This window comes from Dendrobates tinctorius, unplaced genomic scaffold (assembly GCF_039654945.1).
Source record: "Dendrobates tinctorius isolate UK_male_01 unplaced genomic scaffold, ASM3965494v1 ptg000158l, whole genome shotgun sequence".
NCBI lineage: Eukaryota > Metazoa > Chordata > Amphibia > Anura > Dendrobatidae > Dendrobates > Dendrobates tinctorius.
Genome location: NW_027361825.1, coordinates 4868973 through 4890363, shown reverse-complemented (window position 1 = coordinate 4890363; position 21391 = coordinate 4868973). Strand labels below are relative to the sequence as shown.

The following is a 21391-nucleotide window of genomic DNA, read 5'->3' as shown; positions in this document are numbered from 1 at the left end:
GCCGGAATAGCCGTTCTGCCACATTCATCAGGGGTTTGGAACGAGTCCCGCCTTGGTGGTTGATATAAGCCACGGTGACCTGGTTGTCGGAGAACACACACATGATGGCCCTGTAGATACACAAGTAGCTCCTTAGCTGCCTGCTCTACCGCTGTCAACTCTTTCAGATTAGATGACATTTCTATCTGATGACGCTCCCATAGGCCCTGTACCAGAATCTCCCCCATATGAGCCCCTCAACCGGATGGGCTGGCATCCGTGGTGATTATGCGGGATATGTCATACTCCCAGGGGACCCCTTTGGATAAATTATCCTTGACTAGCCACCACTCTAGGGACTCCCTTGTGTTTCGGGACAAGGTTAGCTGGCCCTCTAAGTAACCCTCAAGGATTCTCTGATGCCTTAAGACCTCGCCCTGCAGTTTTCTTGTATGAAACTGTGCCCACTGGACTGCCGGGATACAGGACGAGAGGGAACCCAGAAGGGACATGGCTTTCCTGAGGGACATGGTAGGGTTATTGGAAGCGTTCAGGACCTGATAGTGTAGGCGAACAAGCTTCTCCGGGGGCAGACGGCATTCCTGTTTCTCAGAGTCTAGGATCAGGCCCAAAAATTGTTGGACTCTCACCGGCTGTAACCGAGACTTTTTGATGTTAAGCAGCCATCCTAACCCCTCTAGGGCAGACATTGCCCTTTGTAGTTGTTCCAGACAATGTTTTGCTGTTTTCCCTACGATCAGGAAGTCATCTAAGTAGGGGATCACAAGAATGTCCGATTCACGTAGATGGGCCATAACTTCCACTACTACTTTGGTAAACACACGGGGAGCGACTGCCACCCCAAAGGGGAGGGGCAGAATATTGGAAATGTTGGACTGACCCATCCAGCTGAACCGCCACTGAGAAACCGCTGATGAGCTGCATGAATGGGAATATGGTAGTGTCTTTTAAATCTAACACCACCATAAAACAGTTTTGAAACAGTAATTTTATTGTTGGATTTAATTGTCGCCATCTTAAACGGGCGTATGACCAGGAATTCGTTGAGGGATTTAAGATTTATTATAGTCCTGAAGGACCCGTCTGGTTTGCGGACCAGGAATAGGGGGGAGTAAAACCCTTTCCCCGTTTCTCCCTCTGGGACCACCGTTAGGACCCTCTTACGGCAGAGATCATGCACCTCGGCCTCCAGGGCAGCTTGTTCTGGTGTGGAAGACCTGAGCGGGGTGACTTTAAATCGATCTTGGGGGGCCCGGGCGAATTCTAGGCGTGACCCGCAGCTATCACCCCCAGTATCCATTTACTATTGGAAATCAAGGACCAGGCTGGGTAGAAGGCAGCTAGTCTCCCCCCTACCAGGGCAACTAGTCATTGGGGCGGTTTTTTAGTGTCACGTGCTGGACCTTCTTGACGCCCCCCCTCCTCCGAACATGAAACCTGTACCTCTCCTTTTGTCCTCCCATCTGCCCTGATCTCTGGACGGCCTTCTACGGAAATAGCCTTTCCTGGTAAAGGGACGTCTGTAAGAAGGATTCGGTAGACTGGGGAACTTCTTTTTATCATCCCCGGCTTTCTCTAAGAGTTCATCCAAGACTGGGCCAAACAGATATTCACCCTCACATGGAATGGAGCAGAGTCGTGATCTGGCCTGGATATCTCCCGGCCAGCATTTTAGCCAGAGGGCCCTTCGAGCTGCGTTAGATAAACTCGCAGCTCTGGCTGCCATCCTCGCAGAGTCTGCTGAAGCATCCGCCAAAAAAGCCGCCGCACTTTGGATGATTGGCAGCGTTTTCCGGATAGAAGCTCTTGAGACTCCGTCCTTTAGTTGGGAATCCAATTGGTCTAGACAGACCATCATGGATCTGGCCGTACATGTGGCAGCTATCGCTGGTCTTAGAGCACCTGCTGACATCTCCCAAGTTCCCTTGAAAAAGGAGTCTGCTTTCTTATCCAGCGGGTCTTTTAAGGAGGCCATGTCGTCGAAGGGAATGGAGGATTTTTTGGAGGCTTTGGCTACTGCCGCGTCCAGGTTAGGGGCTTTATCCCATCTGTTTACCACTGGGTCGACAAACGGGTACCTCCGCTTGAAGGCCGGCGGTAAGGAGCCTCTCTTTTCAGGTCTCTTCCATTCCCCATCTATTAGGCTCTGGACCTTATTTAATGGAAAGGCCTTCCCGTTTCCTGGGATCTAGACCCCCGAACATCACATCCTGAGCTGAAAGTTCCGGTTTTGTGTCTGCTACCCCCATGGTGGACCTTATTGCTTTAACTAGCTTATCCATCTGGTCTAAGGGGAAGCAGAATTGACTCGAGTCTTCCTCCGAAGACGAAGTGGAGGCCGGGGAATCTGAAGAGTCATCGATCCTTAGGGCGGTCGAGGACTCTGAACCTGAGAAACTACATTCTCTACCCCTAGAGGAATCCTTTTTAGATAGGGCCTTGATCTCGGTCCTGATTATGTCCCTCAGGCTTGTGGTGAAGTCCGGCGTTTCTTCTGCTACCTGTGTGGACGGGGGAGAGTGTAAGGGCCTGTCAATCTACCCCAGGGCCGACGTCCCCTTCCACCCCTACCGTTTGTCTCACGCATGGCTGACAACTTTTTAGGGTGGCTGTCCGGAAAGGGGCAACTACAGAGGGCACATTCCCTGTGCTTCTGTTTTCCCATAGCTTTCCTACCCTGCGAAAAAAACATAAGGGGACACTGCATCAGGGTACATTCACAGAGATCTCTTACCCATGCAGATGAGACAGGTACCGGATCATGGAGGGAGGCAGGAGGGTCCTTTAGCCTGGAGGAACTTCTGTGGCTTTGTTCGCCCGTCAGTTTCTTCTTCTGCTGGCCATGCCATTTAAGGCCTCCTTATCCGGGTCAGCAGGGTTCTGGCGCACACCTCCCACCTGGGACCCTCCCCCCGCAAGCTCCGGTCATCCCCCCCCGCCCAGTACCGCCGTGCACACACGGCGCGTGCCAGAAGCCGGCACCCGACTTCCGGTTTCGGCGTCCCCGGCCCCCTCCCATCTGAGGCCTGCGGGGACGCGCAGGAGCCGGCACGGCGCCCCCGGCTCAGGCCAGAGCCCCCACACGCGCCGCCTGCGCCCACCGACCGGGCGCCACCGGCCCGGAAGAGAGATCGGACCCCGGGGAGAGCGCACCAGGAGGGGCCCGGGACATACATACCTCCTGGTGCGGCAATATGGAGGCGGCTGTCCACCGAACCCCTGGCTCCACCTGCTCTCACCACAGTCGTGGAGACCTACCCGGCCCCACCGTGGTGCTTCCAAGGACCCGAGCTTGCCCGAGGTAGGAGACCCCCTCGCTACCTGGGTCGGTCAGCCGGCCTGGGAAACCCTCGGCGACTCCATGATGGACGATCAGAAGGAAGTCCCGTCCTCTAGGAACAGGAAACCAACTGATGCGTGGGAGAGGTGCCACCCTTTTGTATCTGTAGGTTTCCTGTTCCTGAAGGGCGGATCCCCTATCTCAGGTGGTGCTGTCATGGACGACCGATAAACTTAGGATAACAGACTGTCAAAAACCCAGGGTAAATCAAATTCCAATATAACCCTAGTGGAACCTCTCACAAGTAGTTGTATGAGTGCAGAAGGGGTAAGGCTGGTTTCACATTAGTGTTGAAACAACGCTGCACACTGCGTTGGTAAGCCCCGCCCCCCTCATCCGGGATCACCGCCTACTATCGCATTTGCACGCATGCGATCGGTGCACCCTATCTTTAGCATAGGGTGCGCAGATCATGCGCTGCCAATGTGAAAGTAGCGTGCTGCGCACTTTTGACGGTGCGCCCCGAAATGCAACATGTTGCATTTCGGCACGCACAGCGCACCATCAAAACTGCGCAGCATGCTACTTTCACATTGGCAGCGCATGATCTGCGCACCCTATGCTAAAGATAGGGTGCACCGATCGCATGCGTGCAAATGCGATAGTAGGCGGTGATCCCGGATGGGGCGGGGCTTATGTGAAACCAGCCTTATACAGACATAATTGGGCTTAAAAGCCAGCCAAAAACAACAGATTATAAAAATGGAGCAGTCGCACCCATAAGTAGTGCAGGCAGCCATCACAGATAAGGGGGATCAGTTGGCCTAGCCTGAACCCCAAGACTCCTGCTCTGACAAGGGTAGTCCACGTCTGACCCTTACAATGGAGGCTCGGCCCTATCCCTGTGCGTCCCAACACATTTCACCAAATCAGTTTCTTCAGGGAACCTATAGCATGCATGGGCACTTGTTAGTGCAGAGAAGAGGTACACTTTACTTATTTCACATTTTTTTTATTCCCATGCACACTATTGTGACTTAAGGGTTGCAAATAGAGATTTCTAAATTGTTTCAGACAACCACACTGGATTTTCTTACACATGGTTTATTTTTTAAATAGCACCATTGGTTCCATGGTGCTGTACATAAGGGGTTACATACAAATTACAGATATCACTTACAGTAAACAAACTAACAATGACAGACTGAGAGGGGAGAGAGGACCCTGCCCTTACATGCTACAGGATGGTGGGGAAGGAGACAGTAGGTTGGGGGGTTGCAGCAGCTCCAGTGATGGTGAGGAGGTAGCGGGGATCATTGCAGGCTGCAAGCTTTCCTGAAGAGGTGGGTTTTCAGGTTCCATCTGAAGGATCCAAGTGTGGTTGATAGCTGGACCTGTTGGGGCAGGGAATTCCAGAGAATGGCAGCTATTCAGGAGAAGTCTTGGAGGCGGTTGGGTGAGGAGCAAATAAGCGTGGAGGAGAGAAGGTGGTCTTGGGAGGATCAGAGATTACATGAGGGAAGGTATTGGGAGATTAGTTCAGAGATGTATGGAGGAGACAGGTTGTAGATGGCCTTGTAGGTCAGTATTAGTAATTTGAATTGGATGCGCTGAGGGAATGGGAGCCAGTGAAGAAATTTGCAGAGGGGAGAAGTGGAGGAGAGAGATTAGTCAGGCTGCAGAGTTGAAGATGGATTGGAGAGGTGCACAGGTGTTAGCAGGGAGGCCACAGAAAAGGATGTTGCCATAGTCAACCATGGTTCATAGACTGCAGGTTTCCTTGCATTGTGTCTTCTAGTAAAGGTGAGCTGACTCCTTTTGCACACCTGAGGTCATCCAATACTTAGGTGAGGTTTCTAGACTTTAATTATGTCATATAGGGATATATTTGTAATATCCCTCTTTGCACATGGATCCATATATTTTTAAGGCTGCATGGAGTGAAATACGTATAGATTTATGACCAGCGGTAACTTTGCATCTGTTCTAGGCTGCAGCCCTTCACAAACCTTCGCTAACCTATGTTAGCCTGAGGAAGGGGGGGGACGGGACAAAACCGGTTTCCTGTCTCAACCCCGGGGGACCTTCCTGAAAGAACAGAATTGGAGACATTCAGTGATTTATAGACACATTAATAAGACTCATTTAACAGTAATGACTCATTTATTGCAGAATTTTAGTCTACAGACTTGTGACCAATTCTGCTTCAACTGTCAGTGATGGGGACATAGCACCTGTGTAGAGAGGGGAATAATAAGTAGATACACAAACACATGTAGGAACCAAATCATTCGTTCTGGATATTGTTTGAGCCACCAATCCCCAAGTTTGCCAATGACCAAGTGATTGTCTTAACATTTAAGGGGGGGGGGGGGTGATGGCAGATATTATTTGCATCATTTACTGCCCCTATATGCATGCTTCAACCTTTAAGTCCATGGTGTAAAGTAAAGGTACTGTCACACTTAGCGATCCCGACCAGCGATATGACATGGTCAGGATCGCTGGTGCATCGCTAAGTGGTCGCTAGTGAGCTGCCACACAGGCAGATCTCACCAGCGACATTGCTGGGGACAGGGGTCGCTACTTACCTGTCACACAAGGCGATCCTGCGTCCTCCCGCCTGGCTCCACGCGTCGCTCGTCGTCACAGCAGAAGCGCCGCAGGAAGCTGACGATGAGAAACAGTCCAGCCTGTTCACGCGATCAGCGATAAGCAGCGGGTTGTAGGCAAGTATCACACAGTGATATTGCTATAACGTCACAAGTTATAGCAATATCGCTTAGTGTGACAGTACCTTAAGAGACATCCAGGGAAGCTTATGCAAATTCTCATGGACACCACTAGTGGTAACTGCCCAGGACACCAGCAGCTTTATTTCCTTTCACCATGTTATCCACATGAATGTTTGGCCAAGCAGTTTGGGGGCATCAGAAGATGTGGTCTTACAGGCATCCAAACATTAGATTGTTTACCAAGACATAGTACCAGTTCACATCCACCCCCTATTATATACAGACTTACATCCAGTATTGAGATTTGAGCAGTCTTCTTCGCAAGACACCATCATGCTGCATCTGCAGACAAAATCCAGATCACATCATAATGAATATGACAGGACATTACAACCAGTTCTCTAAGTAAAGGCATGTGCTTCAGGGTCTGCCACAGACCCCCAGACAGCATTCACTGCAGTTCTTTCAAAGGAGACTCAGGACCAAAGTATTAAGTCTACTGGAAGCTTTCAAGACCATTGCTGAAAGTACAACTCGAAGCCTCTGGCATCCTATTAAGAGTGCGTCAGAGCGTTTACTACAGCATCAGACCAATCAGAGACTAGTCTTAGTGTCATCATTCACACTCCATTGTAAAGCTGGGGCCAGACATGTCAGCAGATGGGTTCAGGGGACAAAGTCTCCTACCTTCATCTCTGCAACTCTGGAATAGTCATGATTAACCTAGAAGACAGAACAGTGTTAATAAATTAAAGTCTGAAATATAACAAGACATGTGACCCCCTAGCTATAAGACTACAACCCCCAGAAGTTGTCATGACCAGCAAATCTAAACTACCAACTGACTACTTTGGATCCCCACACCACTGATTACCACAGCACTCCCAAACCCATAACTGCACCCAATGACTTCCAATAAAAAGGGGCAACATCCACTATCCAGCACTAACAGACAAGTGGCACATATCACTCCAGCGGCTGATGGCACTGCTACAGGCAAGGTATTGAGTGCATCAGAGCGTTTACTGTGACTTCATGAGATATCAGAGACTCTAGTCACGGTGTCATCATATGCACACAGACATCACATGAGGGACGCTCACCCAGTCGGTCCTGCAGACCATATCCACCAAGCCCAGCCCATGACAGCAACACTTTCCACTACTCACCTTCAGTTCATCCACAGCCCTGCATAGTCTGGCCTCATTCACCACAGCTATGGAAGGAAGAGAATAGATCAGTGTCGGGAAAGCAGAGGGGCCTCAGGAGAGCAGTCAGAACACTGCAGAATTGGCATCAAAAGACAAGTCACACAGAATGAGATCATGTAAGGACCACAGGGGGAATAATGGGAGTCATGGAGGAGAACCATCAGCTTACCATATCAAGAGCTCAGCCCAGGAGCACGACCTGCAAGATAAAGCACAACATAAACCAGGGGCTGAGAGACCCTAACGAGAGATAGGACGCCAGGACCCCCCCATTGTGTCATCTGCCAGCACTGCTTAAGTATCAGCATTGAGTTGAATGCAACTCTACACAAAGCCCAAAACAGTACAGATGCAGTCACAATACTGTCAAACCAACCACAAGCCAAAGAGCTGATGGATGGCATGCACCAGTTACAAGGAAGACCACAGTACTGCCATCTAACTACTAACCAGGCTTCCATCACTGCGCTCCAGATCATTTAGGAGACTGATCCATTCTATTAAAAGCCCACCACACAGATATGTATACCTCCCCCACATACTGCAGCATGGCAGAACCCAGTCAATCTGCATTTCCACAACACTTGCCATCCGCCATCTTTTAGGGTTTTCCACACACCAGAAAGTTCCCGCAATGTAGAGACAGCTCCTTATAACAGCGCTGAAAGTGTCCCCCATCCAGACTAGCTTCAAGCTACCTGAATGTCACCTCATTGCAAACAAAACCAGTCTGGACATTTTCACCAGTAAAAATATTGCTGGACCCAGAGACCTAAAGGACAGTCACAACCAGTTCAGCACAGACACCTGTGGATCAGGCACTAGAGGGCAGACACTTTTAAGGTCTTTGCCATTTCATAAAGAATTTGATTTGCCAACCAGGTGTTCCTTTTTATGAATAATATGATGTTGAAAGCTGTCCAGCTCCAGCAGACCCCTGACTGTCACCATTACCATCATGGGGCACAATGATTTACCAGAAAAGGTGGCAGCAGTTTTCACAGAGCTAGTGCTATAAGGCAATCAGTGGCACATTACACTACAGTGTCTCTATAGGCGAGGTATTGAGTGCATCAGAGCGTTTACTGTGACTTCATGAGATGTCAGAGACTCTAGTCACGTTGTCATCACATGCACTCAAACCATGGGGGACCTTCACCCCGTCAGTATTGGAGACAGCACCCCCTAGCACAGCAGATGATAGCAGCACTTTTCAATGCTCACCTTCAGCTCATCCACAGCCCTGCAAAGTCTGGCCTCACTCACTGCAGCTATGGAAGGAAGAGAATAGATAAGCGTTGGGAAAACCGAGAGCAGAGGGTCCGCAGAGGAGAGCGGTCGTCAGAACGCTGCGGAATTGACATCACAAGACGAGTCAGACAGAATGAGATCATCATGTAAGGACCAAAGGTGGGGGATGATGGGAGCCATGGAGGAGAATCGGCACCTTACCATGTTAGGAGCTTGGCCCGGGAGCACGACCTGCAAGATAAAGCACAGCATAAACCAGAGACTGAGACCAACCCTACAGAGATGGTACCAGGCCCCCAACTCTACAAAGACAGCACCACACACAATAGAGAACGACAGCAGGGCAACACACACTAGAGAAAGACAGCGGCAGGGCCACACACGATAAAGACAGCGGCAGGGCCACACACGATAAAGACGGCGGCAAGGCCACACACATTAGAAAAAGATGGCAGTAGAGCCACACTAGTAAAAGATGGCGGTAGGGCCACACACACACACACTAGTAAAAGATGGCGGTAGGGCCACACACACACACTAGAAAAAGATGGCGGTAGGGCCACACACACACACACACACACACACTAGTAAAAGATGGCGGTAGGGCCACACACACACACTAGTAAAAGATGGCGGTAGGGCCACACACACACACTAGAAAAAGATGGCGGTAGGGCCACACACACACACTAGAAAAAGATGGCGGTAGGGCCACACACACACTAGAAAAAGATGGCGGTAGGGCCACACACACACACTAGAAAAAGATGGCGGTAGGGCCACACACACACACTAGAAAAAGATGGCGGTAGGGCCACACACACACACTAGAAAAAGATGGCGGTAGGGCCACACACACACTAGAAAAAGATGGCGGTAGGGCCACACACACACACTAGAAAAAGATGGCGGTAGGGCCACACACTAGAAAAAGATGGCGGTAGGGCCACACACTAGAAAAAGATGGCGGTAGGGCCACACACACACACACACTAGAAAAAGATGGCGGTAGGGCCACACACACACGAGAAAGACAGCGGTAGAGCCACACACTAGAAAAAGATGGCGGTAGGGCCACACACGCTAGAAAAAGACAGCGGCAGGGCCACACACCGTGTCAGACTGAGGTGCTACGGGCCCACCAGCAGCCAACTCCAGGACCCTCCTTTTAATCATAAAGCAAAAGTCACATTACCCTCAGTCACAAGTTTATATAACAATGAGTTGAGTAGATTGGTACATGAAAAAGATGCTGCCTCTGTCTGTACATAGTGATTAGAGTATACTGTGCCAGTTACTGCTCATGTAAACAGGTGGTATTCCACTCTTGCAGAGGCCCACCGGAGGACTCCTGTTGTCCCGTGGGCCAGTCCAAGCCTGCACACAAGAGCCAGGAGCCAGCAGCAGGGCCACACCATGGTGTCACCTGCCTAAGTATTAGCAAAAATGAATCTACAAAAATAAAAGCACATCCCTGTGGGCAAGAAAAGTGGTACACTCAATAGTCACATGGTGCCACCAAGCCAATCACAATCAGTACAGCTAGGGCTAGGCACGTTCCATTCAGTTATAAGAGGGGGGGAAAGCAGATGACCCTGGTAGTGTCTCACGTGACTGCCAAGTAACATAAAACCAGACAAATAAACCCCTCTGCAGACAGGACGCGGCCCCCGATACAGAGAGAATATATACCTCACCCCATGCTCTGCAGGATGGCACCGATATCGCTCTGATACCGCAGATCAGCCGATTCACCACAGACCTTGCCACCAACCATGTTACAGGACTTCGCGCGAAAAGAACCCGCAATGCGGCGCGAGCATCTTATATTGCCCCTAAGGACCCCTTCAGACTGGTTTCAAGCTGTTCAATACCCGCCTGTTTCTAAATTATACCCGCCTGTTTCTAAATGAAAAAGACCTGTCATTTTGAACAAAAAAAGATGAGATTGCGAGAAACTCAGAGCTGTAGGAAAGTCAGGGATCTGCTGTGAGGGAGAGCTCAGCGCAGTCCATCCCCCGCATATATTGTGATCAGGCACTGAGAAGGGCAGCCTTGGTTGGCAGATACGTTAATAATGGCTTTCGTTTCTATATAGGAAATTTGCCAACCAGGTGGCTCTTTTCACCGGAAGTAGATTCTCTGTTGTTGGCGGCGCCTTGGGAGAACAAGGAATAACGGTTGAGGTAAGCGGGATGCGGCTCCTGGTCTGTGCCGTCATGTCTGCCGCATCTCCTGTCACTACACTTCCAGTATATGCAGGGCTGGTTGGGACTTGTAGTTCCCCAGCGGTCGATGTGTGTGTATATATCTATATATTATTACAGAAATCTCTGGAGAAACCCCCCCCCCCCTTACCCAAGACCTGTTACCTCAAAAGCTTAGGGGGCGATGGGTGGACGCAGCGCCAGAGGACCCCTTTTACAACACCTTTATGTGGGAAAAAAAAGTCCTGAATGACATTTGTCACCATATGGAATCATTAAAGGGGGCCTCAGAGATAAGTGCTGGGGGGTAGCAGATTGCCAGTGGTCCACAGCTATCTGCCTGCAGATAAGGGGTAACAGACTTCGTGGGTCCGTACCAATCAGCCATAGGATAAGGGTAACAAATTGTCAGGGTCTGCACTGATCTTCTTCGGGATCAGGGGTAACAGATTGTCAGCACCGATCTGCCTCAGGATAAGGGGTAACAGATTTCCAGGGGTCCGCACCGATCTGCCTCAGGATAAGGGGTAACAGAATGTCAGGTGTCCGCACCGATCTGCCTCAGGATAAGGGGTAACATTATCTGGGGTCCGCACCGATCTGCCTCAGGATAAGGGGTAACAGATTATCTGGGGTCCGCACCGATCTGCCTCAGGATAAGGGGTAACAGATTATCTGGGGTCCGCACCGATCTGCCTCAGGATAAGGGGTAACAGATTATCTGGGGTCTGCACCGATCTGCCTCAGGATAAGGGGTAACAGATTATCTGGGGTCCGCACCGATCTGCCTCAGGATAAGGGGTAACAGCTTGTCAGGTGTCCGCACCGATCTGCCTCAGGATAAGGGCTAACAGATTATCTGGGGTCTGTACCGATCTGCCTCAGGATAAGGGGTAACAGATTATCTGGGGTCTGTACCGATCTGCCTCAGGATAAGGGGTAACAGATTGTCAGGTGTCCGCACCGATCTGCCTCAGGATAAGGGGTAACATTATCTGGGGTCCGCACCGATCTGCCTCAGGATAAGGGGTAACAGATTATCTGGGGTCTGTACCTATCTGCCTCAGGATAAGGGGTAACAGATTATCTGGGGTCTGTACCGATCTGCCTCAGGATAAGGGGTAACAGATTATCTGGGGTCTGTACCGATCTGCCTCAGGATAAGGGCTAACAGATTATCTGGGGTCCGCACCGATCTGCCTCAGGATAAGGGCTAACAGATTATCTGGGGTCTGTACCGATCTGCCTCAGGATAAGGGGTAACAGTCTGTACCGATCTGCCTCAGGATAAAGGGTAACAGATTATCTGGGGTCTGTACCGATCTGCCTCAGGATAAGGGCTAACAGATTATCTGGGGTCCGCACCGATCTGCCTCAGGATAAGGGGTAACAGATTATCTGGGGTCTGTACCGATTTGCCTCAGGATAAGGGGTAACAGATTATCCGGGGTCTGTACCTATCTGCCTCAGGATAAGGGGTAACAGATTATCTGGAGTCTGTACCGATCTGCCTCAGGATAAGGGGTAACAGATTATCTGGGGTCCGCACCGATCTGCCTCAGGATAAGGGGTTAACAGATTATCTGGGGTTTGTACCGATCTGCCTCAGGATAAGGGGTAACAGATTATCTGGGGTCTGTACCGATCTGCCTCAGGATAAGGGGTAACATTATCTGGGGTCCGCACCGATCTGCCTCAGGATAAGGGGTAACAGATTATCTGGAGTCTGTACCGATCTGCCTCAGGATAAGGGGTAACAGATTTTCTGGGGTCCGCACCGATCTGCCTCAGGATAAGGGGTTAACAGATTATCTGGGGTTTGTACCGATCTGCCTCAGGATAAGGGGTAACAGATTATCTGGGGTCTGTACCGATCTGCCTCAGGATAAGGGTTAACAGATTATCTGGGGTCTGTACCGATCTGCCTCAGGATAAGGGGTAACAGATTATCTGGGGTCTGTACCGATCTGCCTCAGGATAAGGGGTAACAGATTATCTGGGGTCTGTACTGATCTGCCTCAGGATAAGGGGTAAAAGATTATCTGGGGTCTGTACCGATCTGCCTCAGGATAAGGGGTAACAGATTATCTGGGGTCTGTACCGATCTGCCTCAGGATAAGGGGTAACAGATTATCTGGGGTCTGTACCGATCTGCCTCAGGATAAGGGGTAAAAGATTATCTGGGGTCTGTACCGACCTGCCTCAGGATAAGGGGTAACAGATTATCTGGGGTCCGCACCGATCTGCCTCAGGATAAGGGGTTAACAGATTATCTGGGGTTTGTACCGATCTGCCTCAGGATAAGGGGTAACAGATTATCTGGGGTCTGTACCGATCTGCCTCAGGATAAGGGTTAAAAGATTATCTGGGGTCTGTACCGATCTGCCTCAGGATAAGGGGTAACAGATTATCTGGGGTCTGTACCGATCTGCCTCAGGATAAGGGGTAACAGATTATCTGGGGTCTGTACCGATCTGCCTCAGGATAAGGGGTAACAGATTATCTGGGGTCTGTACCGATCTGCCTCAGGATAAGGGGTAACAGATTATCTGGGGTCTGTACCGATCTGCCTCAGGATAAGGGCTAACAGATTATCTGGGGTCTGTACTGATCTGCCTCAGGATAAGGGGTAACAGATTATCTGGGGTCCGCACCGATCTGCCTCAGGATAAGGGGTAACAGATTGTCAAGTGTCCGCACCGACCTGCCTCAGGACAAGGGGTAACAGATTATCTGGGGTCTGTACCGATCTGCCTCAGGATAAGGGGTAAAAGATTATCTGGGGTCTGTACCGATCTGCCTCAGGATAAGGGCTAACAGATTATCTGGGGTCTGTACTGATCTGCCTCAGGATAAGGGGTAACAGATTATCTGGGGTCTGTACCGATCTGCCTCAGGATAAGGGCTAACAGATTATCTGGGGTCTGTACTGATTTGCCTCAGGATAAGGGGTAACAGATTATCCGGGGTCCGCACCGATCTGCCTCAGGATAAGGGGTAACAGATTGTCAGGGTCCGCACCGATCTGCCTCAGGATAAGGGGTAACAGATTATCTGGGGTCTGTACCGATCTGCCTCAGGATAAGGGGTAACAGATTATCCGGGGTCCGCACCGATCTGCCTCAGGATAAGGGGTAACAGATTGTCAGGGTCCGCACCGATCTGCCTCAGGATAAGGGGTAACAGATTATCTGGGGTCTGTACCGATCTGCCTCAGGATAAGGGGTAACAGATTATCTGGGGTCTGTACCGATCTGCCTCAGGATAAGGGGTAACAGATTGTTGAGATATGCCTCGGGATAGGGGGTAACAGATTGTCAGGGTCTTCACTGATCTGCCTCAGGATAAGGGGTAACAGATTGTCAGGGTCTGCACCGATTTGCCTCGGGATAGGGGGTAACGAATAGATTGTTGGGGGTCCAGACCATCTGCAGAAAGGAGCACTGTCACCCCCTTTAGGATGGAGCATCGTGTCTGACCTTCTCCCCATTCACACCTATGGGAACACTGTGTTATTTCAGGCAGCCCCATAGGGAATGAATGGAGCGACGGTCCTAATGGCGGGGTGGGGGGGTTGAAGTTATTAGTACATGTTCTAGCGACTGGAGCTCCCACTACTTCAAGGGAATCTGTCAGCAGATTTCTGTTATGTAATCTGAGAGTAGCAGTATGTGGGGGCAGAGATCCTGATTCCAGCAATGTGTCACTGGGCTGCTTGTTGTAGTTTCAGTACAATCAGTGTTTTGTCAGCAGGAGATCATCACTACAGGACTAGGTGTCACATGCAGAGCAGGTTAAAAAAAAAAATGTTTTTTTTTTGTCTCAAAAGTGAGCCATAGGGTTTTTAGTTTCCCATGGAAGGAGCTTTGTGAGGGTCTTAATGTTTGTGTGCCGAGCTGTAGATCTTTGGCTCAGTTGTTGGCCAATGTCGGGCACATAAGCTCATTAGGCGGACACTATCAGGATGGATGCTGAGGAATCCGACCATCACAGGCACCCGCTGCTGTAAAGAAACCTTTGCCGTGTGGAGTCCCAGTCTTTGCTGTGGCCCCCTCTATAGGAAAGAGTCGTCCACTGCACTTTCTTACACAGTTCTAGACACTGGATGTCGGTCATACAGAGGCTGAGAGAACACAGATGTGGATGAGGTTACGGGGCCGTTACAGGTCAGGAGCACGGAGATATCATTATGGTTGCAGCTTTGCCAAAGGGCTTTTTTTCTGAGTGGGGCATGTCTTTTGCTGCACCATCCTTGAGACGTGCTGTGGTTAAGATCCTGACCTTTCGGATGGGATGTGGGACAAGTGCAGGAGCTGATCCTTATGTAAATTTGTCCCTGCAATTTGCCCCTTTTTAAGATGGCGGTTTTCACATGTAATGGCCAAAGCGCATGCGCGCTGCCTGTCGGCCAGATAGTTGACTCCTACTGCCTAGCAACGCCTGATCACGTGGGCCCGCGTGTTTCCGGCGACGCCGCAGTAGTGACTCGGCCGATGAATGATGGGCAGCTCGCGCGCCTTTGTGACTTCCGGTGGGCGCACTATTTAAACCTGGTGGTAGCATCCATCTACCACGCCCCCTGATGAAGGAGCTGCGGCTCCGGAATGCGCGTCGGGGACAGGGCCAATCTCACCGCTCTTACTGCTCCCAGGTAATTATGCTGATTTAGTGATGTTTGACTTAGTATTGCATTTATTCTGAGCACTAGCTTTGTACTGGTCCCTTCCTATTATGTCAGGGAAGTATGGTAATTTTATCATATGTAGTAGCACTTGCTATGAGACCTTCTATACGCTTATGCACAAAATGTACTTACAGCATGTTCTCCTGACCCTATATTAAGGGTATATAGCCATTACATTGAATATTTATTAATTTTTCCTGGCGCTGTGTACACTAGGGTGACCGCAAAAAATCGATGTCGGAATTTTGTCCGTCTGGACCCCACAAAACGATTCCCCTTTCCAGATATTGAGATAGCCAAAATTTGAGCTCGATCAAACGACGTTAACCCGTGCCGCTCGTCGCTCAAAGTTTGAAAAAATCCAAATTGAGGTTTTTTAAGATTTAGGTATTTTGCATAGTCTGTTAGACTATAAAGAATGTGACAACAACATTGCAGAAATAGCCCTGACCAAATTTTCGAACCATTTGTGGTATTTGAATGCAGAGTTGGTGGGATTATCGTTTTTTGATCCCACCATTACACACAATGAAAAGTTGTTAATGGCTAATAAATTGCTCAGTAGCACAGATGAACCATCAGAGCACGCTAGGGTTGTAAATCCAAAAGTTAGGAAAGAAAAATTAAAAGAGGTAGGAAGTAACCGACTTTAACGACCTTCTGACAAAAGATGAAGAACAAAAGCAATATGTCCTGCAAGTTGTAAGCAAATGCCGAGCATTACATTCTGACGTTTCAAAAACTACTTTAACAAAAGCTCTAGAATAGATTAACTATGTAAAATTATCAACTCATGTAGGTTAGCGTGCTCTGATGGTTCATCTGTGCTACTGAGCAATTTATTAGCCATTAACAACTTTTCATTGTCTGTAATGGTGGGATCAAAAAACGATAATCCCACCAACTCTGCATTCAAATACCACAAATGGTTCGAAAATTTGGTCAGGGCTATTTCTGCAATGTTGTTGTCACATTCTTTATAGTCTAACAGACTATGCAAAATACCTAAATCTTAAAATACCTCAATTTGGATTTTTTCAAACTTTGAGCGACGAGCGGCACGGGTTAACGTCGTTTGATCGAGCTCAAATTTTGGCTCTATCAATATCTGGAAAGGGGAATCGTTTTGTGGGGTCCAGACGAACAAGATTCTGACATTTTTTTCCCCCCCATATGAGATCCGGTCACCCTAGTGCACACGGTGTGCTTGCCCCCTTTTTTGACTTTGTGCACGCCTATCTATGTACCCCCCATTCCATGTACTGTCATGTCCACTATTTATATGTAATTTCAATAAAATTATCTATTTATGGATTTCTTGACTGCCTGTCCTTCTTGTGCTTTTCTGGCAAATGCGCAGTCATCCCATTTAGTCCTGTGGCTATATATATATATATATATATATATATATATATATATATATGGGAATATAAATCATTGATCCACTATTGATCTATTTGGCCATATTAATTTTGTGATAATTTTGGCCTCCACATATATTATGTCTGTTACCCGCTTATATCCGTCCTGTGGTCATGAGATCTCCCCGTACCTGTGTAATCCGCTGCTCCCTCGTGTCTCAGATCTTTTCAGAGAATCATGGCAGAAACCGATGTGGACAACGAACTCCTGGACTATGAAGACGACGAGGTCGACAACCAGACCGGGGGTGACGCTCCGGACATTGCCCCCAAGAAGGAGATGAAGGGATCCTACGTGTCCATCCACAGCTCCGGATTCAGAGATTTTCTCCTAAAACCCGAGTTGCTTCGGGCTATCGTGGACTGTGGTTTCGAGCATCCGTCAGAAGGTGAGAGGGGGAAGGACCTGGGGCTGCCGAGTCTATGGGAGTGAGACTAGATCACATTGTTTTTCATATCTGACCTGATTCCTTTTTCCTTCGGCAGTACAACACGAGTGCATCCCCCAAGCCATCCTGGGCATGGACATCCTGTGCCAGGCAAAGTCAGGGATGGGGAAAACCGCAGTGTTTGTCTTGGCCACATTACAGCAGCTGGAACCGATCACAGGACAGGTAATGGTCTGCTAATATCCCCCCGATCCTCTCCTCATGACCTTTATTATCGAGCACCATGCCACCAACGCAACGTTCAGACGTCTGACAGTAGAAATTTCCAAACCGCGAAGGGGGAGCTGTGAGAAATGCGTGACTATGTCATGGCTCCGGTGCTCAAACACGGGTCTCATCTTGTTTTACAGGTTTCCGTGTTAGTCATGTGTCACATCAGAGAGCTGGCCTTCCAGATCAGCAAAGAGTACGAGCGATTCTCCAAATACATGCCGTCCGTCAAGGTAATCTCATCCTGTCCACAGATTGTCCCCCCATGCTGCCACATTTAGGATGTTTTTATTGAGGTCCTTATGGGACGTGTGACTGACTCGTAGAGGAATTTATACCGATAATGCAGGTCTCCTAGTCCAGCTGTTGTATCCCAGACTGAAGGACGTCTTGTCATCAGAAGGGTCATACTTTCCTGGATGTTCCTTCATCCTGGTAGTTCTTATAAGATATATATTTATTTATAGGGGTTTCCCCAGTTTCTCAGAATGGGATGGATTTAATCCATAAGGTCCTAACTCAGATCCTATACCCGGATAAATATACCGTATATCTGTTAGTTTGAGTCAGGACCCCCAGTTAGGTCATAACATACAACAAATCCCGCTGACTTTCCAACCCCAATTTTCTAGCCTAGTCAGGTGTAGGTAGCAGCTGTCGCCTTTTTCATCCTCTTCCTTCTCATCACTGTTCATTATTTTGTTCCTCCCAGGTGGCAGTGTTCTTTGGCGGCCTTGCTATTAAGAAGGACGAGGATATGATAAAAAAGAGCTGCCCCCATATTGTGGTGGGCACCCCGGGCCGAATCCTAGCCCTGGCAAGAAGCAAGACCCTGAATCTCAAACACATCAAACACTTTATCTTGGACGAATGTGACAAGATGTTGGAGCAGTTAGGTGAGTGACGGCTTGTCTCATCATCATGGAGGGTCTGACTGCCAGATCTGTGGCGTCTGCGTATTACAACGACTACTGCGCCCCTGCTCCGTAGGTTGTTATTGCATTTCTATACAAACCACTTTAGAGTTGGGACATTTTTTATTTTAGCACTTTTTTTAATTTTCTCACCATATCATTTTTTTTTTTAATGTGATTATTTTTTTTTCATCAACATTTTTGCAGGATGAGATGTATTTTTGAGTTTTACTGTTAAATCCTCAGCGTGCGTGCTTCCCCCGCTTCCAACATATGGCGATGTGTGTTCAGAAGGGACATTAGCTTTCTCGGCTGGTGTGATATCAGTAAAAGTTTGTGTAAAATGTTTTTTTTTTCCCCTCTATAGACATGCGCAAAGACGTTCAAGAAATCTTCCGTATGACTCCTCATGAGAAGCAGGTCATGATGTTCAGCGCAACTCTGAGCAAGGAGATCCGTCCAGTCTGCCGCAAGTTCATGCAAGATGTAATAACCAACTCCTCACATTCCTCCTCCTCCTGCATCATCCTTCCAGCAGCCCCTGCTTGACATGGCTACCAAAGAGATGTCGCTGATCAAAATCTGCAAGCCACAGGCTCTGGGTTTAGCTGCAGTCCTGCCTGTCGTGACCCTAAGCCAGCCAACTAGCTGCCTCTGCTCTCCTCCATCACAGAGTCATCTGTGTCACAACAGCAAGTTTTTTTTGTTTTTTTTTCACACGACACAATGTGTCACACATCACGTTTCTTACAACTTTTGGCACAATGCGGGTCGTTTTCACGTTTCACGACCCCGTGTGGTACCCCCGCAAAAGTATGACACAGACATCAGCACTTGGGCTACATTAGTCGGGATGAAGCATGCAGTCCTGTGTGACACAACTGCAAACACAGAACAGCTCTGACACCAGAAATATAGTGGCATTGTGCAAAGGTGTGGCCACCAAAAACATTCAGCCATTCCTGATCACTCATGATACACAGCAATCAGGACACAGCCGCACCAGACTCACAAACTAAATTACCAGTTTGTGGATCCCCTCTGCCTTGCTACCTTACAGTATCAGTGCCATGCCATACTACAGTGCCATGCCACACTACAATATCAATGTGCATAACACCAGAGCAAAGCCACCCTACAGTATCAGTGTGAGATACACCAGTGCTAAGCCACCCTGCAGTGCCATGCCATGCTACAGTGGCAGCGTGCAACACACCAGTGCAAAGCCACCCTACTGTATCATTGTGTGACACACCAGAGCAAGGCACCACTACATTATCAGTGCCATGCCATGCTACAATATCAGTGTGCAGCACACCAGAGCAAAGCCACCCTACAGTGTCAGTGTAAGACGCACCAGTGCTAAGCCACCCTACAGTGCCGTGCCACGCCACAATATCAGTGTGCAGCACACCAGAGCAAAGCCACCCTACAGTATCAGTGTGAGACATACCAGTGCTAAGCCACCCTACAGTGCTGTGCCACGCTACAATATCAGTGGGCAGCACACCAGAGCAAAGCCACCCTACAGTATCAGTGTGAGACATACCAGTGCTAAGCCACCCTACAGTGCTGTGCCACGCCACAATATCAGTGTGCAGCACACCAGAGCAAAGCCACCCTACAGTATCATTGTGCGACACAACAGAGCAAGGCAACACTACATTATCAGTGCCATGCCATGCTACAATATCAGTGTGCAGCACACCAGAGCAAAGCCACCCTACAGTGTCAATGTAAGACACACCAGTGCTAAGCCACCCTACAGTGCCGTGCCATGCCACAATATCAGTGTGCAGCACACCAGAGCAAAGCCACCCTACAGTATCAGTGTGAGACATACCAGTGCTAAGCCACCCTACAGTGCTGTGCCACGCTACAATATCAGTGTGCAGCACACCAGAGCAAAGCCACCCTACAGTATCATTGTGCGACACAACAGAGCAAGGCAACGCTACAGTATAGGTGCCATGCCACACTACAGTATCAGTGTGCAACACACCAGTGCAAAACCACTCTACAGTATCCTGGCAAGGCCACTCTACAGTATCAGTATGCAACACCTCACTGCACATTTCATGCTATCAAGTGCCCGTTTTTGACACACCAACCACCAAAAGCCACCTAAAACCATATGACACCACAGAACAAATCACACTAGTAAGTCTCCACACCACATTGCTACATGAGCTTTATTTTTTTTATAAATCCTGTTGACCAATTTTTTTGCACACATCCCTGACGGCATAAACATTAACATTCCTTTTTGTTTGTTTTTTTTTCTCCTTTTTTATTACATGGGACACACCTTCAATTTTTTATCTTTTTGTGTCTCAATTTTAATTTTTGATTTTTTTTTTGGCTGAAAATTTCAGTATTGTTTAAAAACAACCTACACTTTTTTTTTATAAACTGTGTGATGGGTGCTGAAATGTCCTGCAGATCGGTGGAGGTCCAGGTACCAAGACCCTCCCCGATCGCTCCAAACCCTTGTCTAATGTCTGCTGCACCTGTCTTGAGGTTTGCACGCAGAGCTGAGTATGAGCTCGGTGCAAAGTCTGTGACCCATTACTCCACACTTTTTGTATTGAGCCCGTACACCACTCTGCCCACACGTTCCGGCTTGAGTAGAAACTTCCTGAGCTATCCCATTGGACAAGGGTTTTGATCTGCTGGACATAGTAGTGCCCATCACATAACTAAAAAAATAAAGATAGGATCTCTTAAATTGCTTTAATCCAGCATCTTCTAATCCAGCACCTATAGGAACAGGAAAAAGCGCAATAGGGTCTTATCCGGGTTAATGTTAAAATTATAAAAGAAATCCACTCACCTATTATAGGAGAGATCAGGCATATACAATTGGTAGTCAGCTGCTGCACGTCCAATGGCCAGTCAAGTGGCCGCTAATATATAAATTCTTATGGAACTAATATTTGGACTTCCATGCGCTGCTTGACAAAATACAGGATTCCAATTATAGTAGAAGATTAATCATTTATTCCCAACGCGTTTCGAAGTAAGAACTA

General features: G+C 48.7%; 1 protein-coding gene and 1 long non-coding RNA gene across 4 annotated transcripts in view; one reads left to right on the top strand and one right to left on the bottom strand.

Annotated features, from left to right (window-relative positions):
* Positions 1 to 4368: 4368 nt before the first annotated feature.
* LOC141051788 (uncharacterized) lies at positions 4369 to 10321 on the bottom strand. Of its 2 annotated transcripts, none has more exons than XR_012220695.1 (8): positions 10175 to 10321; positions 8679 to 8708; positions 8451 to 8497; positions 7396 to 7425; positions 7185 to 7231; positions 6703 to 6738; positions 6305 to 6357; positions 4369 to 5368 (listed from the first exon to the last, which is right to left on the bottom strand). It is a non-coding gene; the product is annotated as an uncharacterized lncRNA (long non-coding RNA). The 2 variants fall into 2 exon arrangements; XR_012220696.1 differs by having other exon boundaries at positions 10170 to 10307.
* A 194-nt stretch (positions 10322 to 10515) lies between these two features.
* DDX39B (DExD-box helicase 39B) overlaps positions 10516 to 21391 on the top strand; it is a 28307-nt gene continuing 17431 nt past the window's right edge. The window contains exons 1-6 of one of the 2 annotated variants that reach the window (XM_073548813.1): positions 10516 to 10663; positions 16952 to 17178; positions 17276 to 17403; positions 17589 to 17681; positions 18161 to 18344; positions 18730 to 18848. In XM_073548813.1, the coding sequence (XP_073404914.1) occupies positions 16968 to 17178; positions 17276 to 17403; positions 17589 to 17681; positions 18161 to 18344; positions 18730 to 18848 (735 nt within the window). In that variant the 5' untranslated portion in view covers positions 10516 to 10663; positions 16952 to 16967. The remainder of the gene's footprint in view (positions 10664 to 16951; positions 17179 to 17275; positions 17404 to 17588; positions 17682 to 18160; positions 18345 to 18729; positions 18849 to 21391) is intronic. The other variant, XM_073548812.1, reaches the window with a different exon arrangement.